Source organism: Homalodisca vitripennis, chromosome 2 (assembly GCF_021130785.1).
Source record: "Homalodisca vitripennis isolate AUS2020 chromosome 2, UT_GWSS_2.1, whole genome shotgun sequence".
NCBI classification, from domain to species: domain Eukaryota; kingdom Metazoa; phylum Arthropoda; class Insecta; order Hemiptera; family Cicadellidae; genus Homalodisca; species Homalodisca vitripennis.
In genome coordinates, this window is record NC_060208.1 from 187,410,340 (window position 1) to 187,423,458 (window position 13,119).

The window sequence follows — 13,119 nt, forward strand, 5'->3', positions numbered from 1 at the left end:
CTTTGTATAGTTATTGTGTAAACGAGAATTTCAAATGAGATAGATTTCAATTGTTAAGGGTCTGCTGTTGTAAAGCATGCGTTTTTAAGCTCAAGGACAGTACATCTCTGTGCTCTCAACCAAATTTTATCCTAAATTATCTGAGTATAACTTTTTATGGTTTGGTCCACTTTAAAGTTATCATATTTAATCAGTTTCTAAGTATAAAATTTGTCATGATAATTTAAACTTATATTATTGGATTTAAAATATTGTTATATTTGTGTTTTTTTTAGTTATATTTTAAAAATATTAACCAGACAGGTTAATCTTCTTGCAATCCTGAGTATTAAAAAAAATCATTTTCACTGAATAACTTTAATTGATTTGATTTTCTAATTAAATTAACTGGACTCTACAGTACTTGTCTATATGTACAGTTACATATTGTGCAAGCAGTACATGGTAACCCATACACACAGTTGTTTCACCTTTCTGTTCTCTTTCTGTTTTCAGCAGCATCTGAACTAACTCCAAATAGAGACTATGATGGGTACAAAGTTTTAAATTATGCTGAGCCACTGGTGCTTACATGCAATGAATCAAATCCCTCTCCTGATTTCGTCATGAAATGGTAAGTTTTAATTTTCTAACCTTTTACTTGTATTTTCTTCTTATAAAAATAAGGAACCATACATTTATGTAACAAAAGATTGAAATTTATTAATATGTTCAGTTATCAATATTTTGTGAATTATAAATCAATAGGTTAAAAAAGTTAGTATGATAATACATTTTTATTACATCTTCTATTATTGATTATCATATGTTTTAAAAATGAATGAGTTGACTACAAGTGAATGTGATATATGATTTTTCATCATATAAATAACAGAAAGTAGAGTTTAGAGAGAATTTAGTTGTTGCAGTCTGTGACGATGAGAAATATTAAATTAATTTGAATTGTCAGTTAATCTGTACATATTCCATTGAATCATATAATTAGTTTATTTGTTAAAAATTGGAATGAAACATGATATCACGAAATAAGGTGAAATGAATAGTTGAACTTTTACAATGATTAAACCAATTTTACGGTTATTTATTGTAGTTTTGGCGATTGTAGGCTGGTGGATAAAATTGTTTCTGTGAATATAGATAAGTTTATGTGAAATTGTGATTTATGGATTAGCAGCTTGTTTAGGAAATCTATAAATTAAGCTTTTTATGTGTCATATGCTGGATAATAGTTCATGTATTATAGTCTATAACTTTTATCTTGGTTATAACTTCCAACAAGTTACACACATACAATAATTATTTATTACTAAATCTAAATTACTTATTTAGAACTATGAGATTAAAAACATATGTGTAGATACACCAGATTTTGAATGACAAATAAATGTAAGGTTGATCACCACAAGCCGTACAATGTCTGTAGCCAATTTTCTGACAAAAAGGTAAATTTGTTAACATTAGAGAAGATAGGGCATAGTGACATCTGTAAGATTTGTAACAAATATTACTTTATAATATAAAAGTAAGACACTTTAATCTTTACAGTACTAGAGTCTCGTGTAAACTGAGGAATATCTATATAGTGTCAAGTAGAGTGAGATGTTGGCACTCAGTGTGTTACACAGCAATAGTCAACTAACTTTACTATGTGTTGTAACCCTTACAGTACTAGAGTTTTGTATTGACTAAGGAACATCTATATAGTGTCAAGTAGCGTGAGATGTTATCACTCAGTGTGTTACACAGCGATAGTCAATTAACTTAACTATGTGTTGTAACCCTTACAGTACTAGAGTTTTGTGTTGACTAAGGAACATCTATATAGTGTCAAGTAGAGTGAGATGTTGGCACTCAGTGTGTTACACAGCGATAGTCAACTATCTTTACTATGTGTTGTTAACCCTTACAGTACTAGAGTTTTGTGTTGACTAAGGAACATCTATATAGTGTCAAGTAGAGTGAGATGTTATCACTCAGTGTGTTACACAGCGATAGTCAACTAACTTTACTATGTGTTGTAACCCTTACAGTACTAGAGTTTTGTGTTGACTAAGGAACATCTATATAGTGTCAAGTAGCGTGAGATGTTATCACTCAGTGTGTTACACAGCGATAGTCAATTAACTTTACTATGTGTTGTAACCCTTACAGTACTAGAGTTTTGTGTTGACTAAGGAACATCTATATAGTGTCAAGTAGAGTGAGATGTTGGCACTCAGTGTGTTACACAGCAATAGTCAACTAACTTTACTATGTGTTGTAACCCTTACAGTACTAGAGTTTTGTATTGACTAAGGAACATCTATATAGTGTCAAGTAGCGTGAGATGTTATCACTCAGTGTGTTACACAGCGATAGTCAACTAACTTTACTATGTGTTGTTAACCCTTACAGTACTAGAGTTTTGTGTGTTGACTAAGGAACATCTATATAGTGTCAAGTAGAGTGAGATGTTGGCACTCAGTGTGTTACACAGCAATAGTCAACTAAACTTTACTATGTGTTGTAACCCTTACAGTACTAGAGTTTTGTGTTGACTAAGGAACATCTATATAGTGTCAAGTAGCGTGAGATGTTGGCACTCAGTGTGTTACACAGCGATAGTCAACTAACTTTACTATGTGTTGTAACCCTTACAGTACTAGAGTTTTGTATTGACTAAGGAACATCTATATAGTGTCAAGTAGCGTGAGATGTTATCACTCAGTGTGTTACACAGCGATAGTCAACTAACTTAACTATGTGTTGTAACCCTTACAGTACTAGAGTTTTGTGTTGACTAAGGAACATCTATATAGTGTCAAGTAGAGTGAGATGTTGGCACTCAGTGTGTTACACAGCAATAGTCAACTAACTTTACTATGTGTTGTAACCCTTACAGTACTAGAGTTTTGTATTGACTAAGGAACATCTATATAGTGTCAAGTAGCGTGAGATGTTATCACTCAGTGTGTTACACAGCGATAGTCAATTAACTTAACTATGTGTTTGTAACCCTTACAGTACTAGAGTTTTGTGTTGACTAAGGAACATCTATATAGTGTCAAGTAGAGTGAGATGTTGGCACTCAGTGTGTTACACAGCGATAGTCAACTATCTTTACTATGTGTTGTTAACCCTTACAGTACTAGAGTTTTGTGTTGACTAAGGAACATCTATATAGTGTCAAGTAGAGTGAGATGTTATCACTCAGTGTGTTACACAGCGATAGTCAACTAACTTAACTATGTGTTGTAACCCTTACAGTACTAGAGTTTTGTGTTGACTAAGGAACATCTATATAGTGTCAAGTAGAGTGAGATGTTGGCACTCAGTGTGTTACACAGCGATAGTCAACTATCTTTACTATGTGTTGTAACCCTTACAGTACTAGAGTTTTGTGTTGACTAAGGAACATCTATATAGTGTCAAGTAGCGTGAGATGTTATCACTCAGTGTGTTACACAGCGATAGTCAACTAACTTTACTATGTGTTGTAACCCTTACAGTACTAGAGTTTTGTATTGACTAAGGAACATCTATATAGTGTCAAGTAGAGTGAGATGTTGGCACTCAGTGTGTTACACAGCAATAGTCAACTAACTTTACTATGTGTTGTAACCCTTACAGTACTAGAGTTTTGTGTTGACTAAGGAACATCTATATAGTGTCAAGTAGAGTGAGATGTTGGCACTCAGTGTGTTACACAGCAATAGTCAACTAACTTTACTATGTGTTGTAACCCTTACAGTACTAGAGTTTTGTATTGACTAAGGAACATCTATATAGTGTCAAGTAGCGTGAGATGTTGGCACTCAGTGTGTTACACAGCAATAGTCAACTAACTTTACTATGTGTTGTTAACCCTTACAGTACTAGAGTTTTGTGTTGACTAAGGAACATCTATATAGTGTCAAGTAGAGTGAGATGTTGGCACTCAGTGTGTTACACAGCAATAGTCAACTAACTTTACTATGTGTTGTAACCCTTACAGTACTAGAGTTTTGTGTTGACTAAGGAACATCTATATAGTGTCAAGTAGCGTGAGATGTTGGCACTCAGTGTGTTACACAGCAATAGTCAACTAACTTTACTATGTGTTGTAACCCTTACAGTACTAGAGTTTTGTGTTGACTAAGGAACATCTATATAGTGTCAAGTAGCGTGAGATGTTTGGCACTCAGTGTGTTACACAGCAATAGTCAACTAACTTTACTATGTGTTGTAACCCTTACAGTACTAGAGTTTTGTGTTGACTAAGGAACATCTATATAGTGTCAAGTAGAGTGAGATGTTGGCACTCAGTGTGTTACACAGCAATAGTCAACTAACTTTACTATGTGTTGTAACCCTTACAGTACTAGAGTTTTGTATTGACTAAGGAACATCTATATAGTGTCAAGTAGCGTGAGATGTTATCACTCAGTGTGTTACACAGCAATAGTCAACTAACTTTACTATGTGTTGTTAACCCTTACAGTACTAGAGTTTTGTGTTGACTAAGGAACATCTATATAGTGTCAAGTAGAGTGAGATGTTGGCACTCAGTGTGTTACACAGCAATAGTCAACTAACTTTACTATGTGTTGTAACCCTTACAGTACTAGAGTTTTGTGTTGACTAAGGAACATCTATATAGTGTCAAGTGAGATGTTATCACTCAGTGTGTTACACAGCAATAGTCAACTATCTTTGTACTAGAGTTTTGTGTTGACTATCTAGTGTCAAGTAGCTGTTATCACTCAATGTGTTACACAGCGATAGTCAACTAACTTTACTATGTGTTGTAACCCTTACAGTACTAGAGTTTTGTATTGACTAAGGAATATCTATATAGTGTCAAGTAGCGTGAGATGTTATCACTCAATGTGTTACACAGCGATAGTCAACTAACTTTACTATGTGTTGTAACCCTTACAGTACTAGAGTTTTGTATTGACTAAGGAACATCTATATAGTGTCATGTAGCATGAGATGTTATCACTCAGTGTGTTACACAGCGAGAGTCAACTAACTTTACTATATGTTGTTAACCCTTACAGTACTAGAGTTTTCTATTGACTAAGGACCATCTATATAGTGTCAAGTAGCGAGAGATGTTATCACTCAGTGTGTTACACAGTGATAGTGAACTAACTTTACTATGTGTTGTAACCCTTACAGTACTAGAGTTTGGTGTTGACTAAGGAACATCTATATAGTGCCAAGTAGTGTGAAATGTTGGCACTCAATGTATTTAGTAGTTTTGCATTTTTTATATGCAACAATCGTCTTTTGCTTTTTTCGGGAGTTTATTTAAGCATGGTCTTCAAAGCCATACATGAACAATAATGTTTGAAACCGAAGTTGATTATTGGTGGTGTTAACTTCTTCTGCAAGAGTTGGTCAAATTAACAAGAATAGCTGTTGTGTGGATGTTTGGGATTGTAATAATGTAAGATTTCCTAACAGGTTTGTAAACTATAAGCTAGGAGAACATTCATAAGTTTTTTACAATTTTATTGAAGTCATTGTTTTTCAAAATTTAAAGTGTTTCAACCTTTCTGAATAGTGGTTTGAGTTGTTTTTATTATTGGCCTAAACATCTTTGAGATTATGGTCTATACGTAACACGATTTCCTTACTGTCATATGATGTAATTGATTGAGATAGGTCATTTTACCTGGAATGATTCTAGGGCATTCAATTTAAATTACAATCTTTCCAAATTATATTATAATTCTTTGGAAAGTTATGCTATATTTTATTCAATTAATTGAAAGAGTTCAATATTATTATAATTCTATGACATAAGCCCTTATACTGCCTCAGTTTTTTTTTTTTTTTAATTAGTGGTTATATTTTTAATTTAAACTATTTTTGTTCAAATGTGCTAATGATTCTTTGTTACCAAGTTATATTGCAATATATATATTTTTTAATTTTCAGGTTAAAAAATGGCAAGCCTATACATACAAGTGAGGGTGAAAGACCTAATATTGTAATAAAAAATACCTCACTAACAATCAATCGGGCTATGGATGATGATGTAGCTAATTATACCTGCCAGTTAGTGAATGTTAAAGCCAACAATTCAGTTGTTGCAAGTGCAGACTTTTGGGTTGTTGGTAAGTAGTATTCATGCAATTTTTGCTATTGTTTATAATGTAAAAAAGTCATATATAGTTCACACTCTTCTTCCAATCCCTTGACTTTAGCAGTATGCATGATGTTAAGAATAGAGTGATTAATTTGACGTTTTTATGGCCACCATACACTGAATCATAATTTCTGAAAGTAAGGAGGCAAAATGTAGGTTAACCCTGCAACTGGCTTTAAGCGATTATCGACGCATTAACTATGCCGTAATATGATCTCTCACAGCAAGCCTATTTTTACTTCGTTTGAAGTAAAACATATGTAAATCTAAAGATAAAGATCCAAGGTTTCATATTATATCATAAAACGTTCTAAAGTTACGTTAAATCTTTCATTATAAAATTCTAAACTTGGATGTTGACATTTCCGATTGCCATTTGTTTGCGTAATTTCCGAACACGCTAAAATTACCGCATGTTTGTCAAAATAATCTATCGTGAGTTTACGTTCTACACGATCGTAAGTGTCGTCATTGAAAACAGTGTATTCTTGGCTTTCAGAAACATCTTTTCAATAGCCAGTAGGAAAATAAATGTTTATAAAATAAGCGTTTGAAAAGCTCGTGTTTTGTAAAATTCCAAAATGCCTAATGCGTCGAAAATAGCTTAATTAAATTTTATTATTTTTGTTACTTTATCGTTGTCAGGAAATAGTGAAAATCATATCAAAACAAAGAAGACGAATTGCTCTAAGCAACAGTATCGTCAACGAAGACTATGAACTAGTATTTTATTTTTGTTCTGTTGCACAATCACCGACTCAGCCAGTAGATAAGAACAACGCATCGCTTGGTTGCCATGTTGATTTCTCTGTTGTGCTTGCTATTTATTTGGATATTTTAGACTTTTCGTTATTTAGTGTGTATAAAAAAAAGTTTGTTTAGTGTTTTTTTTTAATTAGTGAAGAGAAAAATGTAGAGGTTAGGTTAAGTTTTAGTGAATAGGTTAGATCTTTGTGAAACTGAAAGTAAGCATGTTATACGCTTCAGGTTAAGTGTTTTATTATTTTGTAGACAATTTATAGTTATTTCATAATGAGTGTTAATTTAAACATAATGTATTTATTATAAAACCATATTCATGTATTTTAGACAGTAATTTTTTTACTTTTTCTGAAGGTATTAGCGTTTTATTTCTATGACCATCGCTTGTTTTATTTTTTTAACAAAAAAACAATAGAGATAAAAATACATTGTTGTACATTTTTGTAAACTTCAATAAATGTACTATCTATATAAATAATTTTTGGATGAAAAAAAATTGTTGGCTAAAAATGTTAGGCATTTATTTCACAATTTTGACTTTTGTAAAAATTAAAAAAAGTTTGTTGCCATATAAAAATATCTTATACAATATAGACTTCTGTAAATATCATATTTTTCTCTTCTACATATATATATATATATATATATATATATATATATATCTTAGAAAAAAATATTTGTTCATCCAAAATGTCACAATGGTATACATAATAGTGCTATACAATCTTTTTTCAGATTTTTTAGTTTTTATAGATATATTATTCAAAAGTACCAATAAACTTCTTTTACCTAAATATTTTTTTGTAATTTGTAAATTAGATATATAAGCAAACTTTTGTATATTTTAGAATTATTCTAAAAAATTTCATATTACCTGAGAGGGTGCTATACATTTGAGAAACATTTATTCTTTACTAATATTTTTATGTTAATCAGTAAAATAATAAAAATAAATTGAAATGATTCAATATTTAATATTTTTTTGGGAAACTACATTTATTTCTAAAGACATTGATGCTTTTAAAATGTGTCTATCTTAAAAAATAGATGGGCAGTGATTAAAACACAAAACCCTTACAAAATCACCAAAATGTGCCTGCCATTTTGGGAAAAATGATGGCCAGTTCCAGGGTTAAAATGTATTGACTCATTCTTTGTTGACCAAATATAACTATATACTCAGCTTCACAAACCATGGCTATACAATGTAGGGTGTATACAGAAAAGAGCATACTCCCTGCCATACCACTTATCATGCCTGAAGGATTTCAACAAGTATCGCAGTGTGGGTAATCTGAGCGAATCCCACTTTTTGTCTCACATCTGTCAATTCCATTGTCCTGTCTCTGTACACTCCCACCACACATCACACTACACCTTCTTATTTCTATGTATAGCCAACCACCACTGTCGCAACCCATTTGGCAAGGTAACTGTACCCCACACCTTGTCTCACATCTGTCAATTCCATTGTCCTGTCTCTGTACATCACCCAACACACATCACACAACACACAACACCTTCTTATTTCTATGTTAGCCAACCACCACTGTCGCAACCCATTTGGCAAGGTAACTGTACCCCACACCTTGTCTCACATCTATCAATTCCATTGTCCTGTCCCTGTACATCACCCAATCACCCATCAAACATCACACAACACCATCTTATTTCTATGTATAGCCAACCACCACTGTCTCAACACATTTGGCAAGGTAACTGTACCCCACACCTTGTCTCACATCTATCAATTCCATTGTCCTGTCCCTGTACATCACCCATTACACATCACACAACACCTTCTTATTTCTATGTATAGCCAACCACCACTGTCGCAACCCATTTGGCAAGGTAACTGTACCCCACACCTTGTCTCACATCTATCAATTCCATTGTCCTGTCCCTGTACATCACCCATCACCCATCAAACATCACACAACACCTCTTCTTATTTCTATGTATAGCCAACCACCACTGTCTCAACACATTTGGCAAGGTAACTGTACCCCACACCTTGTCTCACATCTGTCAATTCCATTGTCCTGTCTCTGTACATCACCCATCACCCATCACATCACACAACACACAACACCTTCTTTATTTCTATGTTAGCCAACCACCACTGTCGCAACCCATTTGGCAAGGTAACTGTACCCCACACCTTGTCTCACATCTATCAATTCCATTGTCCTGTCCCTGTACATCACCCATCACCCATCAAACATCACACAACACCATCTTATTTCTATGTATAGCCAACCACCACTGTCTCAACACATTTGGCAAGGTGACTGTACCCCACACCTTGTCTCACATCTATCAATTCCATTGTCCTGTCCCTGTTCAACACACATCACACAAACCTTCTTATTTCTATGTATAGCCAACCACCACTGTCTCAACACATTTGGCAAGGTGACAGTAGCCCACACCTTGTCTCACATCTGTCAATTCCATTATCCTGGCCCTGTACACCACCCAACACACATCACACAACACCTCTTCTTATTTCTATGTTCAGCCAACCACCACTGTCTCAACACATTTGGCAAGGTGACAGTAGCCCACACCTTGTCTCACATCTATCAATTCCATTGTCCTGTCTCTGTACATCACCCAACACACATCACACAACACCTCTTCTTATTTCTATGTATAGCCAACCACCATTGTCTCAACACATTTGGCAAGGTGACTGTACCCCACACCTTGTCTCACATCTGTCAATTCCATTGTCCTGTCTCTTTACAGCACCCATTACACATCACACAACACCTTCTTATTTCTATGTATAGCCAACCACCATTGTCTCAACACATTTGGCAAGGTGACTGTACCCCACACCTTGTCTCACATCTGTCAATTCCATTATCCTGTCCCTGTACACCACCCAACACACATCACACAACACCTCTTCTTATTTCTATGTATAGCCAACCACCACTGTCTCAACACATTTGGCAAGGTGACAGTAGCCCACACCTTGTCTCACATCTATCAATTCCATTGTCCTGTCTCTGTACATCACCCAACACACATCACTCAACACCTCTTCTTATTTCTATGTTCAGCCAACCACCACTGTCTCAACACATTTGGCAAGGTGACAGTACCCCACACCTTGTCTCACATCTTAGTGCAGTCATTGAAGCGAAAAATACGGTCTTACCTCCGAATTTTTTTACTGTGAACCGATTTGCATGAAATTTTGGAATTAGGCTCATCTTACCCTTAACTTCAAAAGTGAAAATGAGCTGAACTCCGCCCATTATTTTTAAGGGGTGTAAACAACCCCTTAATGGAAAAATTGACATTAAGCCATTTTATCGCTATAAAACATGTCTAATAGTAAGTGGTGAAATTGTAAAGTGTTTTCTAACACAATTACCACATATTAAAATAATTTTCAAGCCCTTGAAAATCTTACAACCCTTGCAAACAATCCCTAAATTGATAAAATCACAAAAAAATACTTTGTGTATGACATAAAAAGATGTAAGTATAGAGTAAATAAATTTTATATTCTCTATAATAATTATCAAATTTTAACCCCCTTTCAACCCTTGAAAACTACCCCTTGATAAAAAATTGTTACAAAAATTTTTTTTATAAAATAAAAAGGATTTAAATATTATTCCACACTCTCGAAAATGGTTATCATATTCTTAAGCTTTTCTACCCTTAAAACTACCCCTAAATTAAAACAGTAAATATATATCATTACATATTTCAAAATAATTTAATTTAGAGTAAAAAATTGCCATTTATTGGATAAAATATTTACAAATTATATAAAATTCACTCAAATGTATTATATATACATATAAGAACGTTGGTATGTACTGATGCCTACGTTTCCAAAATATATGAGCCATATTTTGTATATATATACACATTACAATAGTTTTGGGTCTCTATTATACTGCGTACTTTCACATTGCTCCAAATATTCACACTCCGAAATTTTCAGTTACTAAGTAGAAAAAAATATGATAAGTTTTTGGACCATAACTCCTTCAATTTTCATGCTATCACAATTTATAAAAAATCATTGTAAATGTAATTAAGAGAGCTACAACATCCTTTATTGCAATATATAGTAAAAAACCTTTTTCTCAAATGGTAAAGGGTTAAAGGGCTTAAGAGAGGCTGTGATTGCGCTGCCACGCGCTCTTTAAACAATCATATCTCCGTCAATTTTTGTTTGAAAGAAAAAACAAAAAAACCAAATTGTTTGTCAGAAAAATACCTAAATTCTTGATTCCTACACTTTTATACGTATCTGTCGTCATTTTTGAGATATTAAGAAAAAAGATGGTTTTTTTAAAATTTGAAATTTTTTTTAATCGTGACTTTTTTGAAAAAATATGTGTCCTGAAGCATCCAAACTGATATAATCTATCACACTCTTCATAATAAAGTTAATTCTAGGCGGAATACGATTAATTTTAATTTTGGTGGAAATGGCACTTATGAAACCCATTGATTTAAAAGAAAAAACATTAGATGCTCCTCTTATTTGCAATACAGCTCAATTATTTTATTTGCAAAAGACTTTTAATAGTGCTCATTTTAAAGCTTACTTCAAGCACTACAAAACCTTTTTTTATTAGAATGCCTAAAATGCATCTGCTCGCCGCTAGATGGCATTGACCACATCGATTAAATTTCAGACAAAATAAAAAACTGCTTTGATCTATAATATCTAGCTTAATATTGAACTTAGAATACTTTATAAAAAACTTAATTGTTCATTGTTTTACGTGCTACAATTTTGTTTCTATAAAATTTTCGATAAAACGTATATTTTTGGAGATATTTGCAAAAAAAAAACCGATGAAAAACGTGAAAAAATTGCAAATTTTCAATTGCCAATAACTTGAAAATTATTGGATTTTTCGAAAAACTTTATAGATGATATTTTGCTTAAAATTAGGCCTTCTATCGATATCCGAGGTTTTTTTAAAAAAAAAAAAACAATTCACCCCCGAGAAGGGGTGGCAACCACCCCCAGGGTGGTTGCGGAGTTTAAATCATTTTCACTTTTGAAGTTAAGGGTAAGATGAACCTAATTCCAAAATTGTATGGAATTCGGTTCACAGTAAAAAAATTCGGAGCAATAATGCTTCAATGACTGCACTATCTGTCTATTCCATTGTCCTGTCTCTGTACATCACCCAAATCACAACCCCTCCTCTCCACTGCATCATATTATCTATTTAATTACCATCGTCATATTGATAAATTTGATAGTTTGTACTGAAATGAGATTATACTTATTGTACTGTTAGAGCAAAAGGTGTTTTGTTTTACATGATAGCAGCATTTTATAAAAATGTTGTTTTTTACCCAATTTTTATACCATATAAATTATATACTGTTTATATTTGTACTGATAAAATACTTTATTTATTGAGGTGATAAAAAATATAGAAAATGTGTGTGACAGAAAACAATTAATTGGTGAAGGAGTCACAAGATGAGAATTCACATTTTGACAAGTAATGCTCTTAAATCCAATTTTGTTGATGAAAGAAATGTTCATACATTTTTATGAACAAGTCTATACTACAACTTTTAGGCGTTGAATGGAATTTTTAGAGGTGGTTATCATAAATTTAATTAAAAAATGCTGAAATGGTGTAGGGCTTTTCCTGCACATGTGCATTATCTGTTTCATATTTTTGCTAGTGTCACTTTTTTTACCCACTTCGTCCCCTCCCAGCCAGCATAGTTAAAAATATATAGTAATACCTCTTAGTTTACTGAGTAGAAATTTGTACGTGTGTGTGTGTTTTTACAGGCAAGCCATTTGTGAAAATACAAGAAACTGTGACTGTCATAGAGGAGGAGAAACTGAAGCTGGAGTGCATCGTGCTAGGGAAGCCAGCTCCTACCGTCGAGTGGAGAGTCGGTAAAGTGTAACCTACATCAGTAAATATATGTGTACTGCTGTTAGAGTCCGAACTACGTAATACATTTCATGTTGGAAGAATTTCTAGTTAATTTTCCAGAAATAGTTATGTAAAAAATATGAAAACTCTCGAGGTTTCATAAAATTTAATATTCCGTCTTCTACAATCGTTATCTTAGTGATTTACATAACAAAATCTTCAAAATATATTCTTTTTTGAGGATGAAAGAATAACGTTACAACCACTGTGTAACAATAAGTATAACATTGACAATTAATTAGTATAAATTTTTAAATGTTTTTTTTATTTTTACTACAAAACTAT

The 13,119-nt window shown here is 33.1% G+C and overlaps 1 protein-coding gene across 3 annotated transcripts in view; it reads left to right on the forward strand.

The window, feature by feature from the left end:
- Positions 1 to 13,119, forward strand: part of LOC124355157 (basigin) — a 49,677-nt gene that overhangs the window by 21,160 nt on the left and 15,398 nt on the right. For 2 of the 3 annotated variants that reach the window (XM_046806149.1, XM_046806147.1), the window contains exons 3-5: positions 496 to 613; positions 5,908 to 6,086; positions 12,684 to 12,794. In XM_046806149.1, coding sequence (XP_046662105.1) covers positions 496 to 613; positions 5,908 to 6,086; positions 12,684 to 12,794 — 408 coding nt within the window. The remainder of the gene's footprint in view (positions 1 to 495; positions 614 to 5,907; positions 6,087 to 12,683; positions 12,795 to 13,119) is intronic. The other variant, XM_046806148.1, reaches the window with a different exon arrangement.